This window comes from Eutrigla gurnardus, assembly GCF_963514095.1.
Source record: "Eutrigla gurnardus genome assembly, chromosome: 17".
Classification (NCBI taxonomy): Eukaryota; Metazoa; Chordata; class Actinopteri; order Perciformes; family Triglidae; genus Eutrigla; species Eutrigla gurnardus.
In genome coordinates this window covers 16650267-16669905 of record NC_139928.1, presented here as the reverse complement: position 1 = coordinate 16669905, position 19639 = coordinate 16650267, and the positions used below count along the sequence as shown (strand labels likewise).

The following is a 19639-nucleotide window of genomic DNA, read 5'->3' as shown; positions in this document are numbered from 1 at the left end:
TGAGCTGCTGTTGACTACAGCTATTATGTGGAGCAGCAGACTTGTGACTACTACTGTTTTTCAAGCACCGTGTGCAAATACGTGGACGCCTGCAGCGCCTTCACAAGATGCTCATGCCACACGAGGACTCAAAGTGGAGACTTTAACAATAAAACAGATGACACCAAACATCTGGACGCGAGGAGGGCATCCGACACACCCCGTATAGACAAAGTAGACTAAATGTAGACTAAATGTAGACTAAATGTAGACTCAAAGTCTGGGGATGAATCCCGCTTCACACGGCTGCTCTCATCACTTCTTCAGAACTCATCGTGGACCCGCCCACCTCCATGAAGCAGCCGGCACTCCGGGGTTATACAATCAAACCAAGAGTGCCGTGCGCGTTTCTATCGTCACCATTCATATCCAGAATCCAGCCAGATTCCATTATTAGGGTCGATATCGAGACTTCCAATAGTGTGTCTCGTTTCTGAAAATCGATTTCAGCCTCAATATGACCGATGCCAGCTTCTTTCTTCTAGTTGTACCCGTTTATTGAAGGATGAAAGATTCTAGAAGTGATCGCCTCTCCACTGCTGCTGTAGTATCGTGCGCACAATAACAGTGGAAAGGACACACACACACACACACACACACACACACACACACACACACACACACACACACATACACACACACGAGCTTCATTCAGCTCTACACAAATGATGGACGATCTGACTTAATTGCACTCTTTGCTGTCAATGATTGAGATGAGAACTTATTTTTCAGAGATGTTTGTTGGACAAATAATTTTAAAACTTTTTTTGCAACTTTTTTGAAGAAAAAAAAAAAACACATCAGACACAAAAACAGTAAATGTTTTAAAACATGTCTTTCATACTTCCATCCTGTGGTATTGAAATCACGTTTGGTCATCTCTGACTGTGCAGCCCTGAAAGACTCCAGTTCCTTCTAAATACCACAAGGTGGGGACAATGGACCATGTACATCAAGTGAGAAGGCTGTTAAAACCCAGGATGCTAATTAATAACATATTCATTAAATTTTATTCTCATTTTTAGTTTTTTTTAGAGGTATATTGGACAAACATGTTATCTGTATTTCTGGTTTGGTTTGATCTTTTAAGCATCTAGTGGTGGAATGCAGCTAAGTACCGCTACTTAAGTACTGCACTTGAGTACAATGTTGTATTTCTAGAGGCAAATACTGTACTAAAAAATAAATTAAAAATATTATCAGCAAATTGATAATATCTGTACTTTCTACTCTACTCTGTACATTTCCAAAACAGGCTTGTACTTCAGTTTTAATGCATTTGAGGAGAATCAAATTATTATTATTATTATTTATTTATTTTTTATCAATATGACACGAGATTAGCCAAAAAAACAGCCATGTCCTTCTGATACTTTTTACTTTATACTTTGAGTACATTTCAGAGCCTGTACCTAAAATATTTGTCACTTATACACATTCACACTCACTCACAAAGCAACTGGTGACGTCTCGGCTCACACAGCTTACACCATTGCTCTTTAGTCCCTTTTGAAGCCCTGTTGAGAACATGAGACAATCGCACATTGAGACGTAAAGACAGCTCCTTCTTTTCTTCTGAGAGTTGAGATGTTAGTTTTCTTGAAGAGGTCTAAAAGTGGAGTCGGTTTGACTCTAAAAATAGCTTTCAATGTGTCAATGTGGCTATTTTGGTCAATATCGTCTGTGCCTCCAGAAAGTGGGCCTGTGTTTGACTTGCCAAGGCATTTTGTGTGTGTGTGTGTGTGTGTGTGTGTGCGTGTGTGTGTGTGTGTGAATAGGATGTGTTGTGGGGTTGCTAGGGGCTGCAGAGCGAGAGTAAAATGGCACGAGAAAGGTTAGTTACACATGGTTGTTCACACTGTTCTCAAGATCCTGCAACAGGGCCGCTCGCCAGGTCCTGAAGGTCCTACTCACACTAAATATACACTAAATAAAGCCCACTGTGTGTGTGTTTGTGTGCGTGGGCGACTGTAAGTGTGCACACACAGTCTGTCCGACTGCATCCTCCTTTAACACATTAAAATACCTGAAGCATTTTTAAAGTCAATCGTCCGCCTCCTCTCCATCTTAATGATCACTCTGTGTGTGTGTGTGTGTGTGTGTGTGTGTGTGTGTGTGTGTGTGTGTGTGTGTGTGTGTGTGTGATAAACGAGCCCCCCCCCCCTCCCAAAACAGTGGTAAACAACTCCAGGTCAGGCATCTGGACAATGCAATGACGTCAGGCCAACATTCACTCTCCACACTGCTGAGAGACAGACAGCAAGAAAAGAGAGGGGGGTGGGGGGGTGAAAGAGGGAGAGAGCTCCTCATAAGTCGTCAGACCTGAGAAGGGATCTCACAAGGGAAGAGACGGAGGGATCGGACGAGGCTGCATCTGCACTACAGCCGAGAGCGTCGCTCACCTGACATGATGGAAGCGGTCCTAAACAGACTGCGGGACTTCTCCTGCAAGACCTCCACCTTCGATGGCTGCACGGCGGCGGGGCAGGGCGCCTGCAGGGCTCCTCGGAGCAGGACGGGGTGCACAGCTGGAGAGGAAGGCAGGAAGGTGGACATCGAGAGTGCACTGGCATGGCTGCGAAGGGAACTGGTAAGATGAGAGCCTCTTTCTCCTTTCTACATGTACATTTACTCAAATACCGACCATTTTGGAGGTGTGTGCTACTTTATACCTGTATTTTATATATTATATTCAGTTATTTTACTTTCCAAGTCACCACATTTATGTAACATCTGTCGTCAATACTTTTTACATACAAAACATGTGATAAAATATGATGCATTGTTATAGTCCCTTTATTCCCATGCATACAGGTCATGTTGGAGTTGTGCCCATAAGAAAGCTTAAGTTTGATGAAGTTGTAAAAGTTATAAAGTTGTGAATGAACACAAGTATCCAGTTAATATGCAAGACAATGGGCGGGGTTATATTACATACAATTTTTAAACTATTTCAGAAAATTAAAGAGCAATCACATCGAACAAGATTGATATTTTCTTAATTAAAATCCCACCGTAGTAATCCGACAAGTTCAGGTCCTCCTGGACATTATTAAGAAGGGGCAGCATATTAAAAAAAAAAAATATTATCTACTTCTGTTCTAACCTTGGGGACAAACATCTGTAAGAAAATTGTGAGACTGTGAGCCATATATATTTTGTTTTTAACACATGTACGTACACAGATAAAAAGGAGCCTTAGAGCCTAAAATAATCATCATTTCATAAATGAAAAAATGTAATTCATGAGCAATTAAAGGTGCCCTCGCTAAGAGGCGTTGACACTGCAGCCTCACAGCTTAGCTCAAGCTTCACATTGCTGTGGAAAAACATTAGTGAGGTTGTTTTCCTCTGCTTTTCATGGGTTTCACCAAGTTTCTCATGGGTTTCACAATGGCAACTAGAGGTACTTCCACTGCTTGTTGCTGGTAACATGCAGGATTGAATTGAATCAAACCTTTAGCTAAAGTAAACAATTACATAAAAGCACTTTATCCGTTTTTTGCCAAAGGTCAAGTCATTTATCACCAAAGCAAAATGACGTCGTGGGCCATTCTGAAGGTTTTTGTGAGGGAAAGTAATTGTCTTTTTGTTCCCGAGATGCAAACGGGTCATGTTGTTATAATCAAACCATCCTCTGACCCTGTGTGTGTGTGTGTGTGGTCATGTGTTCAAGTGTGTCTGTTTGCATCTATGTAAGCAACTGAGTCTCATTGTCACGGCCTAATATATCACTTGGCATTTAGTGCATTCATCCAGACAGCTCGTCATGGTAACCGAGTGTCCTGAGCACACAGAGGAGGAGGAACCACGTGTCTGAGGAGGAGGCCAGCAAAAACAGAGGCCTCCTGCTGGGTTTCATCAGATCCTGCTGAGTAACAGCAATTAATGACCTGACATGTACTCGAGGAGAATTCACATTCAGATATCATGAAAATAATGTTTCAGTTATTACAGGCCTCCTCATCACAGTCATTTAGATCTTTAAACTTGTTCTCAAGTTTTTGAATCATATCTCATATGTTCAGCAACAGAAATAATCTGCCTAGTAATAATAAAAATGTAGATATCAGAAATCCTTCTCCAAGTTTGATTAAAAGTTAAGATTTAAAGTTTGTCTATTGGCTTTGGAAACCACAGTTGATGAAACAAAGCCCCCCAAACTCATAAAGTAGCTTTTCTGGACTTCTGTGTCAATATTTGATCAAATAAAAGGATTCAAACCTTAATTTCTACAGGGTTTTATTCATATTTTGGCATCCATAACCACAAAAAAACTGATTTATTTTCAAAAAATTAGATTCATCCTGGATTTTGAAAGCCTGAACCATTACCTCATTTAACTGCGGTCCAAAACTCCTCTGTCTGTTGTTCACGATGTGAGTGAAGCTGCAGTTCCATCCCCTCTAATCAAATCCCAAGGTGCTGTGTTTGTTCCTAGAAAAGACACGTTGGAAGAGCAGAAGACAGATGGCTGGTGTTTTGTTATCCACATAATAACCTCCTGATTTAGACATTTAGAAGGATAGTTTGCCGTGGAGCGGTAAAGAAAAGGGCAGAGGCAGACTCACCAAACACATACACAGTGTCCAGCACAGTATTTGAAAAGGGCCGGTAAAAAGAAAGAAAAAAAAAAAGATCAGGTTTCTTCTCTCATTCCTCCAAGTGTCCACAAAGGACCATCTTTCAACCAGAGCCCAGTCTCAGCCCGGTGCTGTAATTAACAGAGAAAAGAAATGCAGATCGGACCAGAAGGGGATTTTTTTTTTCTTCTTTTCGGGACATTCCTCACTCCTTAGGACAAACTTGGACTCTGAATATCTTATTTTACGATTCAGGCAATTAGACAGCCTCTCATAAAAAAAAAGAGAGAAGAAAGAGATCAGCAGCAAGAAAGCATTTGCATTTGAAAGAAGGCAACGCTGGAAAGGCGTCTCACTGAGCATTAACCCACTCAGCTTGATCGGGAAAAGGCAGAAACTGTGAAGTTTGGTTTCTTTCGGGGCTCTTTACTTGATCATTTCTCTCATTTTCCTATAAGAGACCAAACTAAACCGATTTTCTTCCATATGTGTAGATGGAGATGCGATCCCAGGACCAGGCTCTGATCCGCCAGCTGATGGAGCTCCACTCCGGCATCCAGGAGCTCAAGCAGGAGTTGTCCGAGGAGGAGCAAGAGACAGAAACAGACGAGGAAGAAGCGGAGGAGGAAGAGGAGGGCAGCTACTGGGACTCCGAGAGCGAGCGAGGGAGCGGCAGCGTCTACTTCGGCTCAGGGGAGGTGGGCTTTTCCGTTTCCCGCCACAAGACACCTCCGCCCGCTCTCTCGAGGGTTTCGTCGACGAGAGCGTTCAGCAGGAGGAGCTCTCTGCCTTGAAGATTCAAACCGGCTCTCCTCGTCTTCCTCGTATCCTCTAAGACAGTCAACAAAGACGAGGTGGAGAAAATGCATTCGCAAATTTACCACCGTGAACCACTTCCCCTCTGAGAAGCCAGACAAGAGGATGTGTTAAACCCTTGCACAAAATAACATATGGCTCCTTTAGCTTACAATTTATACTTTGTTGGTTATATTTTCAGAACGACGATATGATAAAATAAAACACGATCATATCTCAGGCATGAATATAAAAGAACATTTCTGGAAAATTCACCAAAAATAAGCTGCAATCCAGCATTAGTTTGCTTCGAGCAAACATTCGTCTTTACTGTCCAAATGTCAAATTTGACTCAGCAGAGAGAAAACAAACAGGTGGTAAAGCGGTGATCTTTAGAGGTGCCGACTGATGGCTTGACTTGGGACAGAGTCACCCCACTTTGACCCCGTCTTTATGCCAAGCTAAGTCAAGCTAAGCTAACCGACGCAATCAGTGCGTTTCCCCCCAAAAATGTCAAACTATTCCTTTAAGTTAGAACCTGAATGATTGACAGAGGACACACTAGTCCTGTATTCAGCGCTGACCTGAGGGCGATCATTGTTGTCTTCGTGTAGAATTGCGTGTTTTAAAAAGCAAGAGACAGAATTCTTTTCTCTGTGTAGACAAACGAGAGCGAGTTGATTTTTGATTTTCTGGATTTGCATAGATTTTATGCTCGCTGACCTTTCGACAGGTGTAACTGCATGCATGGTTCTGTGCAGCGATGAAGCACTCTGGTGACAGTATGACATTGTGTTTGGATACCCAAGTTAGTGTCAAACCAACATGTAAATCCATGTTTAAAAAGATTACACTGGTCGCGTTGTCTGTTTGTAGAACATACTTGTGAATTGAATAAAATTGGAATTGTTTGAGAGTGAGACATGGATGTATTCAACAACCGTACCCGATTCTTCTAGCAGTGTTTCAAACAGTTATTGTACCACAATATGCCAGCACAATAAAGATTAAATTAAAAAAATGAAATAACTCATGGTGTTCTGATTTTATTCATCAAATATCAAAACAAACGGTGACAAAAGTGATTTTCATTTTACATTCATAAAGTTTTCTGACCTAAAGAAACAAAACATGTGCGACTAGGTTTCTTTAGTACAACTCTGCATAAGTGCAAACCATCTAAAATAAATGCCATCATCACAAGAAGGAAGCACATTGTCCTCCTTTTACTGAACATGCAACTGGTGTCTATTATTTCACATTTTATATAAGCAAATATTTTCTGTTCAGTTGCTGTAGAGACATTTTCTTCCGATAACAGCATTTTCCCACCTCAAGTCACTCTCAAGTCGTCTTCTCCCAGAGAAGGGGCTCTCGACTGGGGCCGGTTACTCCTGATCGTCCCCCTCCACTTCCACGCCTCCAAAACTCTCCCTCCTCAGTCTTTGGATCTCTGTGTTGAGCCCCAGTAGTGTCTGAGCCAGCTGGAGGTCCTGTGAACGCATCTCCAGCTGCATGACAAACAAGTGAAACAAGTGAATCAGCATGTTTGATGTAGAGATCCAGAGAAACAAAAGATCCTTTTCCCTCCAAATTTCTACAGTAATGAAACAACAATAAACCAGAGACATTTCTAAGCACAAAAAAATAAAATAAGGTCAAAATCTGTCAGTCAACTTACCAGTTCAGACCTCAGCCAGGTTATCGCTCCATCTATCTGCGCCCTCCGCAGCTCTTCGTTGGCTTGGTAACTGCTGCCAATGCTGAGCGGTCTGACGGTGGAGCCGTGAGGGTTTTCTCTGGACTCTCCTGTAGCCTTGAAGGCGTGAATCAGTTTGTTTTTAATGTTCTCCAGAACCATGGTGGACAACGTGTCCTCGCTGTGGCTGTCTCGGTCCATGCTGAGGTGCAGGTATGGAGGACGAGTCTCTCACGTGTTGCCTCCCGGTCACTTCCTTTGACAGCCGGCTACACAACTCTGGGAAATCTTCCCCCACTTTTCTTCTCTTCTTTAGACCGGATCCCCACCTCTCCGGACTGGTCTCCTTTCCTTTTCCTTATGCGAGAAGGACTCCGCAGCACAAGTCCGTGTGCTTCTGTTCAGCAGCTGCAAACATCCCTTGTGCCTGCCTGGTGTTGAACTGCCTTGTTTTGTCATTGTTACTATGGAGAAACTACCCTGCGCCTGCATGCCCCATCTCCTCCTCCTCCTCCTCCTCCTACGGTAGCCCTAATAAGAATGGTGGAAGATCTGGGACAAAGACTATTGTTGCCTCCAAAAAGAACTCAAAAGACCCCCCCCCCCCCCCCCCAAACCACCACCACCACACCCTCCCCCCTCTTTCACCCCCCTTTCTCTCTTTTTTCCTCAGTCCATCCCGCCCCCATACAACTCTAGTGTGAGAAATGTGTTGAGAGTGAGCTCTCATTTGGACAAAGTGGCCATGTGCAACCCTGTGTGTGTGTGTGTGTGTGTGTGTGTGTGTGTGTGTGTGTGTGTGTGTATGTGTGTACACACAAAATCCATCAAACCCCCAGTGGACTTTTTTTCAGCGCTTCTCCCTAAATAAGACCTGCTTGTCAGCTTAGGAGACGGACAGGTTGGACGAGGAAGGGGACACAGCCTCAGTGTTAGCCGATTCAGGGGCACAAAAGGCCGTCCTACGGTGAAATATAACCAGGCCCTTTGTGCCCGGAGTTAAGTCCATTCCCGGTGGGGTTTATGGGATGGTTTTTTGGCAGCGGTGAGCAGTTTTTTTTCCTCAACTTCTGAACAGAGATGAGACAGGGTGTGTATTCCTGCCTGACTTATCGGTCTGGCTGGGAAGAGTGGACACATATGGAGGGGACGTCAATGCTTATTTCCCCCCCAAGGTAATTCTTTACTTAGGGGGAAAATGTTCTGCTCTTTTTAAGTGCTACGTCATAGGAAACAAAGAGAGGTGTGTGTGAGAGAGAGTTAAGACCTTGTGATGTCCAACACCCTATTTAAAAAAAAACCAGTCCACTGACCATTAAATAAATAGCTTTGATTTGTAAATCTGTCACGGAGTAATCTGTACAGACGGATGGAAGAGCGCGTTTGGGAGAGAGACAGAACTTGTCAGAGCTCATAAGACGTGAGCTATGACTCCATTTAAGTGCAGAGGTCTGCGGAGTGTGAGAAGAGGTCGGAGCTACTGGACCGTCAGTATTGAAGGTCAAGCAAGCAGGGCGAGACGTATAGCAACAATGACGGGCGACAAACAAGCTGACAAATAAAATACACAGACTGGTGGCAGGGGTGGGTGGTGATGTTTTCCTTTGGTCGGGTCTCCATGGTGCAGCATTAAAATAAAGTGTGGTGATAGATAACTTTTTTCTTCTTCTTTTTTAAAGAGTGTAACACACAAGTCGCAGGGATATGATCAGGGACTTTGACACTGGTAGAAAAGACATAAAAAGGTGTCCCTTCAGCAGAGAAAATGCAATGCAGTTACTCATTGGCTGACCTATTTGTACTGGTCCTTCCCCCCCTCTACTCAGCCTCCAATTAACCATTTTACACACCGACATTTCATATGAATGAAATAATTGCTGCTGGGATCATGTGTTTCATCTTAATGCTGTGAGCTTTCAAAACGTTGCTGCCCCCTGGTGGTGCTTTCACGCAAATGCAGAAGACTATTACAAGAATAGTCCTATCATTCTTAAAATGTAACGTCGTTTTATGTCTTTAAGGTTACGCAAATGTTAAACTTCTGTCACAGGACATGCAGGCAAAGAGATGAGTGACTCCTCTTCTCTTAAGGCGGTTTGCTCCAGGAGCCTATGGGACTGCAATGGTCAAATGGTCAAATGGTCAAATGATGGTCAGCTGAGCTGCTTCTCTGTCACATGAGCGAACTTATGCTCTTCACACTGTGCTCCTGGTCAGATGTGGCCTAAAAAAAATAACAGCGTGATGTGATGGCCAAACACAATACTTGCAGAGGACTTTTTAAGCAAGCAAGTTAAGCAAGATTAGTCATTTCTAAATGGAGTGACGATGTGAATACCAGTGGAGGGAAGTAATTAATCCATTTGCTTAAGTAGAATTTTGAGGGATTTTGCGTATTGCACATTTTCTGCTACTTTATACTTATACTCTTACAATTCAGAGTTAGATATTGTTCTTTCACTACATGTATTTAACAACTATATCCAACTACTTTGATTTTGCATACCAAACATACAATCAAATTACTAAATATGATGCATTATTATAAATTAAAGGCCGAGCAGGTGTTTTATGCCCGATGTGTAATACTTATGGAGTTGTGCAAAGCTATGCATGCTGGGATTTACATGAGGTCACTATGTATTACTATGAATGACACAGTTGTAACTTGTTAATTACTAAGAGAGTTCTGAAAATCCAATATGGGTTACCTTATTTTGAAATGTCCCATTCTGCATAACGAGTAGTCTGCTCTTACTTTGGTAGTTTAAAAAAAAAAAACTTTAATACTTGTGTACTTTTACTCAAGTCAAATACCTGAATACAGCACTTCCTCCATCACGGAGGGTACAGGTGCGACGCTCAGCATCCCTACCTGTCTCCCTCTCCCTGTCTCCCTCCCTCATCAGCACCACTCAGGTCCAAACCATCCGTCCAGGGGGTGCAGAGAGAGGGGACGCCATCTTGTTTGTTTTAGGCGGAGTAGAGGGTGGTGGGGGGGAGAAAGCCACCACCACCACCCACCCACAGCAGCAGCACTACGGCCGGCGAAACGGGAAAAGCACACCACGGCTAACCGGTGAGTGGGGTTTGGGGTTTAACATATTTGCTAGCAAGTGTGTCGCGGTGCTCCGGTTGTGGATGACAGCGGCTAACGACTAGCATGTCCGCAGCATCACCTGTTGTTGTGACAGGGGGGGCGCGTCAACGGCTCGTGCGGTTTAACGGAACCGTAACGTCTCTTTTGAACGAGACCAACGGTTATTTCATCTGAACGCAGGACGCTTACCCGTGTGTGACGTAACCGACTCCTTGTGATTTACAGTGATTAACACACAGTCCTCGTTTGGTGTAACGTTAACTGTCACATTATAGTGCTGCAGGTGTGGCTTCCATTTTTTTTCTTCTCCTTTTTACTGAACTAGCTAACTGAGCCCGTATCCACGTTAAAGCCACGAGATGTAGCCTACCGTTAAATGGAGCTAACCTGATAATCATACACCGATAGAAACAATTATATTATAAGGTAGTTTCCAATACTGACTACAAAAAAAAGCAAATATGTCACTCATATATGTTTAACTACCGTTTTCAACTGTAAGAAATATCTGTACAGCTGAGAAATGTTAACGTCATATGGGATAAATGTGTGTGATAAGGAAGCTTCCGGTGCTGAATTAAGTATTTAGAACTTTTACTGAAGTACCACAGCGTAGAAGTAGCCTACTGTTACATGTTAAAGTCCTTCATTCAAAAACACACTTACATGTACTTAAAGTAAAAGTTCTAAATACTTCAAGTAAAAGTACTTTTTCTGAAGTACATTTCAGAAAAATTAACAGAAGGATTATTGTCACATTACTATGCAAGTGTCAATCATTTTGTAGCTGGTAATGGTGGAGCCAATTTTACCTACATATTTATATACTACTGGTTACATTAATCTTTAGTAATGAGGGCTGTCAGACGATTAAACATTTTAAACAGTTAAAATGGAACGGAAATATTAAGGAAGAAGGCAACAGAATTTGAACCCTCCACAAATGGGGAGGGTAAAAGTTCTTCAATTTCAGTACTTGCTAATGCTGATATGAGTACTCAATAATACCATTACAGTTCCAACAGTAACTTTAACATTCAACATACATACAAACAGAGAAGAGTGTGCAGGAGGGAGTAATTAACCATTTAAAAGCATAGACCACATAATGAGCTTGTCTAAGCTTTGTTTACCTTCAATCATGCATTATGTCGTTGCTCACTGTGTGTCGTTTCCTCTCCAGGCCCCTCCCTTTCCCCTTTCCCCTGTGGTGAGAAGGCGCCGAGACGATGTTTTATGCCCACTTTGTCCTCAGCAAACGTGGGCCGCTGGCCAAAATCTGGCTGGCGGCCCACTGGGACAAGAAGCTGACTAAGGCGCATGTGTTTGAGTGCAACCTGGAGAGCAGCGTGGAGAGCATCATCTCACCCAAGGTCAGTTTTACGGTCCAGATTTATTTTTACAATATCATCACAGATCATCGCCGCACTTACCTTTTCATAATTCTTTTTACAGGTGAAGATGGCTTTACGGACATCAGGGCATCTGCTGCTGGGGGTGGTGAGGATCTACCACAGGAAGGCCAAGTACCTGCTGGCAGATTGTAACGAGGCCTTCATCAAGATCAAGATGGCGTTTAGACCAGGTTGGGGACAAAATGCGTGTTTCATATCACATACAGTGTCAGAGAAAGTGCAAATCTTTGAGAAAGATAATATTCAGTTAATGTTAATATCTTCATCCACGCAAATGCATGCACGTGTGCCAAAATGATTTATTATGCTCTTATTCATATACATATAGAACTGGTTCTTCCCTGCCATTCAAGAAATGTCCCGTGCTGTAACGGTCTTCCTCCGTTGTGGCGTTTCAGGTGTGGTGGATCTTCCAGAGGAGAACAGGGAAGCAGCCTACAACGCTATCACGTTGCCCGAGGAGTTCCATGACTTTGACCAGCCACTTCCAGACCTAGAGTGAGTCTTCGGTCGGTCCACCTCTCCCTGAGAGGACGTTAGCCTTTATTTTAGAGCCGACAGTCGATGTAACAGGCGTGCATGCGAGGCCCAAAAGGAAGACCAACAATTCAGTTCAATGACAAATTAGAGGTACTTACTGACACGGGTGGCAAAGTCCAAACTAGGGTAAAAAAATGTCCAGGTTTCAGGGCTCAGGATTCAGGTCCAGGTGGCTCAAAAGCAAGGTAAGGGAGATCCCACTCGTCCTGTAAAACCATTGACCAATAAAAACACACAAAGGTGGAAAAGTTGTTGGAGAGAAGGACGGAGACTCGGAATGAGACAATAAAGATAACAGGTGAAAAGCATCAATTTCACTTTTCACTCTAGTATATTTCTGCCTGTAATGCTGATTATTTATAAATATTGTAGAACCATGCATGATTTCTTGCAGTTAATAACTAACGAATGTCAAGCACTTCATCAAAAAAATAACTGATATATTTGAGGATCACTTCTCATCTTCTTCCACTGATTGAACAAATATTCCATTTGAAGAAAAATGCTGTGAATCCAAGGTAAATATCGAATCGACGATGGTGTGTTTTTCGTACAGTGATATTGACGTCGCTCAGCAGTTCAACCTGAACCAGAGCAGAGTGGAGGAGATCACTATGAGAGAGGAGGTGGGCAACCTCAACCTGCTGCAGGACAATGACTTCGGTGGGTATCTTTTACCAGTCACATTTTTTAACAATTTAAAGGCCAATGTAGCATTTAGAGGGCTCGATTTGCAGAAATGGAATATAATATTTTTGAGCTGTATACTATAAAGAGACACATTTCTGTTGGGCAGCTGACTTTGGTATGGATGACCGGGAGATGATGCGGGAGGAGAGTGCGTTCGAGGTGGACATCATGGGAGTGTCAGCTTCCAACCTGCTGCTGGAGGCTGAGGGTGGAGGTAACGCCATCGCCGACAAGTCCAACCATCTGGAGTACGATGACCAGTACAAGGACGACTTCGGAGACAACCCCATGCAGAGCAACGAGGAAGGCATGCTTGGTAAGATCCTGTCAAAATCATAGGCACTGACAATACGGTGAGATTTAGTGAGTGCCATAATAGCTTTCTGTAATTGTATATTTTTAAAGTTAAGAAATGGGACAACTGGCACAATGGAGAACATACAATATGTTATGTATTTAGATGGACACTTGAATAAGCTCGTCTCTCTTTGTAGTGGACAAGCTGCTGAGCAACGAGGACGGAGACGGCATCTTTGACGACCCTCCTGCCATCCCAGAGAGTGTGATGATGCCTCAGGACCACGGAGACGACGACGACGACGACTTCGATGCTCTCTCAGGTCAGCTCCACGCATGACCTCAGCAGTAGCCATATATAATTGTATGCTTTGTTGCATTAGAAATCACAGTACAGTTATGTAACACGTGATTGTGTGTTGTTAGCGGGAGCACCAGATAGTCCAGACTCAGGCCCAACGAAGGCCCTACCAGCCATGGCAGACCAGACGGAACAGACCACTCTGGTTCACAACGAGGAAGAAACCTTCGCCCTGGAGCCGATTGACATCACAGGTAACGCAGCTGGTTTTTATGAGACGACTTCAACATTTCTTGAGCCCTGTAATTTTGTACTTTGGTCTGAATTCCCGTAAAGTTCATACAGTTTCCAGTTTATTTTTAATGGGTTTCCTTCCTTTTCCACGAGCAAGATCACATCTTGAACAGCACTTTTTACAAATAAAAAAGTGTGCAATTGCAGAATTCAAATGTTTTGGTTCATGCAGAAAAAATGTGTAAATACACACATTGCGTTTTCGCTCCAAATATCAGAGCTGTTTTGGTTGATTGAAATGATTAATCTCCGTCTTCCAACTGTGCAGTGAAGGAGACCAAGGCGAAGCGTAAGAGGAAGCTGATCGTGGACAGCGTGAAGGAGTTGGACAGTAAAACCATCCGTGCACAGCTGTCCGATTACTCCGACATCGTCACCACCCTGGACCTGGCACCTCCCACCAAGAAGCTGATGATGTGGAAGGAGACGGGGGGAGTCGAGAAGCTTTTCTCTCTCCCTGCTCAGTCTCTCTGGAATGCCAGGCTGCTAAAGGTAAGGACACCTAATTGTACTATGTAGTGCGGTGATAAGAATTCTTTTTTTCTTCCTGTCTGCCACTTTGCTTTTCCTCTCTAGATGTTTACAAGGTGTCTGACGCCACTGGTACCAGACGAACTTCGGAAGAGGAGGAAAGGTGGAGAGGCTGACAGTCTGGATGAGTTCCTCAAGGATCTGGAGAACCCGGAGGTGCCCCGAGAGGAAACAACGGGACACCAGCAGAGAGACATCATGGGTACGACATGGGTGTTCCTGTGTATTTAGGCTTGATCTATTTGTGGAAAGGCATGACACAAACTACAGTGCTTGAACTTGGTATGAACTTTTAAAGGTGGCTGTTAGACGATAAGATGCTTTGAAATGTAATAAGTGAGCACATGTTTTATGTAATTTGTAGTAAACTAGACCAGTTTGCACAACGTAAAAAAAGAAAAGTGTGATTGTGAATCCCATTCAACGCACAAAAATACTTATAACATTAAAGGCATGTCCCCATTCCCCCTCCAGACCAGACCATCATAGAAGAGGCCAGTGTTCAGCAGACTTCAGCTGTGGAAGGCAGCAGGACGGCGCTGGATGAGTCCGTCATGCCCCCTCCATCCCCCCGAGGCCTCAAACGCAAAGCCCAGGACACAGAACCAGCCCTGCCTGTGAGTACAATGCCCCCCCAGTAGTAGTAGTGTCTGTATATAATGCAGCAGACGCACTCTTCCTTACACCCATGTGACTTTCCCAAATCTGATATCACCCTATATGTGATGTCAGGACTCCAATAACTCTACTTTGTCTCTGTATCGTTCTAGATGGGGGCTTTGGACCAGCAACAACAGCCACAGGGGTCCAGAGCTTTTAATGTGCCCCAGCAGCTGGAGGCGTCCAATGTGGATCTGCCCCCAGAGGAAACCACAAACATCAGCCAAATGATAGAGTTGGACCTGCTTGGCGACAAGGAGAAGAAGAAGGGCGACGACTCAGACGACTCGGACGAAGAGGTGAGAGAAAGGTTCACAAACACCTAGCAATGTGTGATTTTATTTGATATTATTTTATAGTTTTTAAAGCCTTTATTGGTGTATGTAACTGAGTCTTTCTGCGTCAGGAGGAGGCGCAGGGAGACCAGGACCAGGAGGAGAGGAGGTGGAACAAAAGAACCCAGCAGATGCTCCATGGCCTCCAGGTACGTATGTGTTCGCTACTTATTGGAAGAATGGGATGACATCTTGTTGCTAGAGTTTATGTTTTTACGTGTTTTTCAGAATACTATTGACTACATTTTGCCTGTAGTACCATATACGAAACGTTGCCTGTGCATGCTAATGTTACATGTTAAATTAAATCCGAATTTCTGTTCATTTTATTACCGTTTCATTTTTCATTTGTATACTTATTTGACACTTGCTTTCTTTCCTGAACATGTATTAGCAAGTATTATATAAGTATATATACAATAGTTTCCTGTAGCAAGTATTCTGATTTCCACAGATATTTACAAACAAAAACAAATAAATGAGAACGTGGTCGCAAACTACAGATAGCATACAGATCGCGTCTAACAGGATGTAACTTTTTCTTTGACTTTCTGCCAATTCTTCGAAGGCTGATAGAAACTGTCCGAATGGACCGCAGCTTTTAGGCTCTGCTGCTTCCTGCTGCTGCCGCCTGCTCTGAGGCGCAGGTCATCTTGAAGCACCTAATGATTCATATGCAGCCATCACTGGCTAATGTAGCGAAACGCGACAAACCCAAATCTGCAATTAACGTCCACAATTTTTGTCACATGTAATCTATTCTGAGATATCAGCAGTAGAAGCAAGCAATAACCTCGTACGTATTTTTATTTTAGCACAATTTACCTCAAATTTGGATCATTTCCAGAAATAAGCAGCCAAAATCCATGTGCTCTGCCGAGCCTACACTTTCGCTTCCATCAACCGTTTACACTCCGACCACTAGATGGCGGCATCGTTCCAATACAAATCCTGCCTCAACAGGTATTAGTGGGATACATTTTTTGCTCCTCCTGATTCCCCCTGTCTCCTCTTGCCACAGAGGGTGATGGCCAAAACGGGTGCCCAGTCGGTGGGCCTGCTGGATCTGTGCAGGAACAACAACAAGAAGCAGGCGGCCGCTAAGTTCTACAGTTTCCTGGTTCTGAAGAAGCAGCAGGCGGTGGAGCTGGTCCAGGAGGAGCCTTACAGTGACATCATAGCTACGCCCGGACCTCGCTTCCACATCATCTAGAAACAACAACTCAACGGTTCACAACAGGGGGAAAAAACTCTTCAGTGTGAACCCTGCACACAGCTGTGTTTGTCTGCTACGTTTTGTTTGTTTAAGTTATTTGACTTTGTTTTGCGTATGATGTGGAGTTTTATCTTCTGTCTGCAGTATTTTAATATCACGCAGTGGTGGGAGGAATGAGGACTGAATAACATGGTTGGATTATAAAGATCCTTGAGTGAGGAGGATTGCAACTCCAAACAATGGGCACTTTCCCCTATTTGTCCATTATTATTGATTATTTATTGTATCTGACTCACTTCATAGCTGAGTTAGTATGAAGTTTTTAAAAGCGAGTACTATGTATTCCCTTTTTGTTTGGAGTTGCTTTCTTGGTGCTGTTGTGTTGTACTTGCATATTTCAAGGTACAGTATATTTACAGTGGGAGTGACAACTCCATCAACCATGCTACTTGGACACGCATCGGTCCCACCGCTGCAGGAAAAAAAAGTTCTCACGCACACACACACACATTAGCCAAATGGAGCATGCACTATATAGAGTCTGCAAGAGTACATTTAAACAGTTACTACGGTAGTGATGTGTAGACTTAACCAGCAGTTAACCGTTATAAGACTGTAGTGTAGCACTTTAAGCATTACAATCCCCAAGTCGTCGTTATGCAAATGCCTTGCTTGCATCATCGACTGTTTGCACAAAACTATAGTCGCGTCCCAAAAGAAGCTTTCGACCTATAGATGATGTGAACATCAGTGGTGGCAGTAGTAGCGTGCTGTCCTGAAATGTTTTATTAGTGGAATTGCTATAGAAACTACCATTTGTATTACTGTATTACTCTTTTATTCTTAAAAGACTTGAAGTTTGTGACAGATTTTTTTTTTATTTATCCAGTATTTAACTGGGTGACATACAGTAATGTAGAACTTCTGATGGTGTAGATCAAGTCAATACTTCCTTAGTATTCATTTATTGATGTAATATATATATTTAGAGAATGAACCGTTTATCTAATAGCAAAACTTTTACATTTTTAATCTAAAGAATGACTTGGTAACACGATCATGTGATCATATTTGTTAAGAACGTTGTCGTTCGGACTTTAAACCCATATAAGAAAATACTACAGGTCAATTTAGCAGACAAAAAAAAAATAAACAATCACAGCGTTCAGTGAAAACAAGCAGACCACCAATTAATTGTTACCACACTCCTCGTGCTTCTGCAAAGCCAGCCGAATGCATTGTTTTTGATATCCACTTCATATAACGATTTTAACTGTACATGTCTGAGTGCATCTGATATTCTAAACTATGTGCCTGTTGACCTGCTTTTTTTATTTTGTATAAAAGCAGAGACAAATCTACCGATCGCAAAAAAAATTGCTATGTTCCTGAACAGTTTCAGTCGTATGCCTGCCAGTCCTGATTTTTCAAAATAAAACAAATACCATGAATGGCATTTTGTGTGATGAACATCGATTTATTCTATGCAGCAACGTTAGAAAAACAGCATTGTGGACCTCTTAAAATAATATTTATGCAAGAAACAAAACGTCCAAAGTCTCTGTCTTCCTGCTGTGTTATGCGTTTGTAAGCGGAGGAGCAGACGTGTCGTCTCTTCCCTCCGTCCTTGGTTTCTTGTGTCTAACTCTCTTCGTCTTCTCCCCCTCTTCTGTCTTCTTCTTTGGCGCCGTTGGTCCACCTTTCTTCTTCTTCTTCAGGCAGCTCAGAGGGTTAGGATTGCTCTGTTTCCTCTTCCTCTTCCTTCCCCGCCTCTCTCGGTCTTTCTGGTCGATGCCCTGCTCCTCTTTCAGGCTGCGGATGCTCTGCTGCTGGGCCGGGCTGACCAGCTCACCCAGTTGGACGGCCTGGACGTGGTCGAGGGACGCCTGGCAGGGCTTGTCCAGCACGATGGTGTTGAGGATGATGTAGAGAAGAGGAACGCCTGGGATCTTCTTCACGCCTGCAGTTACCGAGTGGTCCTGGAGAACACACACACACACAGATTCAACAAACACAGTAGACTTTTGTCAGTTTGTCTGAAGGAGCTTCCCTTCCTACGCCTGTAAATGATTATATGGCAATTTGTAATTAATTTAGGAAGTCAATAGCTCATAACATTAAAGGCTGCAGAGTTTAACAGTGTATGCTTATCTGAGTTTGCCACTTTATGAGGTATACCATACGTTAATTACTAATATAATATAATTTAATATGACAACCCTGCAATAAATCCTTCCTTCTTGAAGGTTAGAATCAGTTTTTGTCAATAAATGTTTTAAAGAGGTGTTGATTTAACTGGATGATCATTCTGTAGTCGAATTGGCACAAACTTTCTTAAACAATTTAACAAAAACCCAACACAATAATCTTCATAAATGAAGGATATATATATTTAGGGGCCCTGCATTAGATTTAGCTTTGAAGGGTGTCGTCATATTTACCTGCGTAGCCACAAAGTAGTGGTGTGGGTTGGTCTCCCCCAGCATGGCCAGCAGACAGTCTGCAGCCGACACGGGGCTCTTGAAGTGTGGACACCTTCGCACCTGGAACCTCTGCAGGATGATCTTGGCTCCGTACAGCTCTTTGCCCAGAGTGTCCAGTTCCTTCAGTGCACAGCTGAGAAACACGGCGTGGACGACGGGGTGTTAAGATAAGTACAGTGAAAGATGCGCGTACAGAAAGTGACGTCAAGTAAAGGTACTCACTTCGTAGTGCACAGCTGCACCTCTCCCATCAGGTATTTGGGCATCTGCTCTTTGATCTGAATCTTGTTCTTCAAGGCCGCCTGACAGAAAGTCCCATCGATGAGGAGCTGATAGGGCTCCCTGAAGCTGAAGTTGTACTTGTAGAAGCTCGTGGTTTTCTTGGCTTGTTTCTGTCTCTTCAGCCCCATGCTGGCTGCTGGCTCGGTGCTGACGTCAACGTCCGCGACTCACGTTAAAAAAATGAAGATCTTACTTCCGGTTACATCGGCTCGTTTTAACGGATTTCTTTCATAAAGATTTTTTGGAAACTATCAGATACTCGACCACGGACGTTTCCAGAGTACGCACTAGCAGCAGCACGCTGGCGGTGCTGGCGTCTCGTGACTTCGGGTGGAAACAAAATATAGAATGTTGGTTCCGGGAAGCAGCAGATCTGCTG

The 19639-nt window shown here is 43.3% G+C and overlaps 4 protein-coding genes across 4 annotated transcripts; 2 read left to right on the top strand and 2 right to left on the bottom strand.

Annotated features, from left to right (window-relative positions):
- The first annotated feature begins 2352 nt into the window (after positions 1-2352).
- On the top strand, positions 2353-6400 carry LOC311027954 (uncharacterized protein). The gene is made up of 2 exons (XM_084032179.1): positions 2353-2629; positions 5117-6400. The coding sequence occupies exons 1-2, from the start codon at positions 2447-2449 to the stop codon at positions 5414-5416; spliced, it is 483 nt and encodes a 160-aa protein (XP_083888305.1). The 5' UTR covers positions 2353-2446; the 3' UTR covers positions 5417-6400.
- Positions 6401-6651: 251 nt separating this feature from the next.
- Positions 6652-7386, bottom strand: aard (alanine and arginine rich domain containing protein). The gene is made up of 2 exons (XM_084032180.1): positions 7099-7386; positions 6652-6928 (listed from the first exon to the last, which is right to left on the bottom strand). Exons 1-2 carry the CDS (start codon positions 7315-7317, stop codon positions 6806-6808), a joined length of 342 nt encoding a protein of 113 aa, XP_083888306.1. The 5' UTR covers positions 7318-7386; the 3' UTR covers positions 6652-6805.
- A 2680-nt stretch (positions 7387-10066) lies between these two features.
- On the top strand, positions 10067-17811 carry rad21b (RAD21 cohesin complex component b). Its single transcript, XM_084031388.1, has 14 exons — positions 10067-10195; positions 11400-11589; positions 11672-11801; positions 12030-12129; positions 12728-12834; positions 12968-13177; positions 13356-13481; positions 13585-13713; positions 14022-14245; positions 14330-14486; positions 14759-14901; positions 15055-15243; positions 15351-15428; positions 16301-17811. The coding sequence occupies exons 2-14, from the start codon at positions 11446-11448 to the stop codon at positions 16490-16492; spliced, it is 1929 nt and encodes a 642-aa protein (XP_083887514.1). The 5' UTR covers positions 10067-10195; positions 11400-11445; the 3' UTR covers positions 16493-17811.
- A 135-nt stretch (positions 17812-17946) lies between these two features.
- On the bottom strand, positions 17947-19590 carry utp23 (UTP23 small subunit processome component). The gene is made up of 3 exons (XM_084031389.1): positions 19201-19590; positions 18937-19111; positions 17947-18474 (listed from the first exon to the last, which is right to left on the bottom strand). Exons 1-3 carry the CDS (start codon positions 19386-19388, stop codon positions 18073-18075), a joined length of 765 nt encoding a protein of 254 aa, XP_083887515.1. The 5' UTR covers positions 19389-19590; the 3' UTR covers positions 17947-18072.
- Positions 19591-19639: the final 49 nt, after the last annotated feature.

Bases quoted from the DNA above. Each gene is read 5' to 3' on its own strand.
- aard (XM_084032180.1), bottom strand. From the start codon at position 7,317: ATGGACCGAGACAGCCACAGCGAGGACACGTTGTCCACCATGGTTCTG. The intron at 6,929-7,098 runs GTAAGTTGACTG...TTTGTCATGCAG, and splicing joins CCTGGCTGAGGTCTGAACTG to CTGGAGATGCGTTCACAGGA.
- utp23 (XM_084031389.1), bottom strand. From the start codon at position 19,388: ATGGGGCTGAAGAGACAGAAACAAGCCAAGAAAACCACGAGCTTCTAC. The intron at 19,112-19,200 runs GTGAGTACCTTT...CGTGTTTCTCAG, and splicing joins GTGCAGCTGTGCACTACGAA to CTGTGCACTGAAGGAACTGG. The intron at 18,475-18,936 runs GTAAATATGACG...TGTGTTCTCCAG, and splicing joins ACTACTTTGTGGCTACGCAG to GACCACTCGGTAACTGCAGG.
- rad21b (XM_084031388.1), top strand. From the start codon at position 11,446: ATGTTTTATGCCCACTTTGTCCTCAGCAAACGTGGGCCGCTGGCCAAA. The intron at 13,714-14,021 runs GTAACGCAGCTG...CCAACTGTGCAG, and splicing joins GGAGCCGATTGACATCACAG to TGAAGGAGACCAAGGCGAAG. The intron at 14,487-14,758 runs GTACGACATGGG...TTCCCCCTCCAG, and splicing joins CCAGCAGAGAGACATCATGG to ACCAGACCATCATAGAAGAG.
- LOC311027954 (XM_084032179.1), top strand. From the start codon at position 2,447: ATGATGGAAGCGGTCCTAAACAGACTGCGGGACTTCTCCTGCAAGACC. The intron at 2,630-5,116 runs GTAAGATGAGAG...CCATATGTGTAG, and splicing joins CATGGCTGCGAAGGGAACTG to ATGGAGATGCGATCCCAGGA.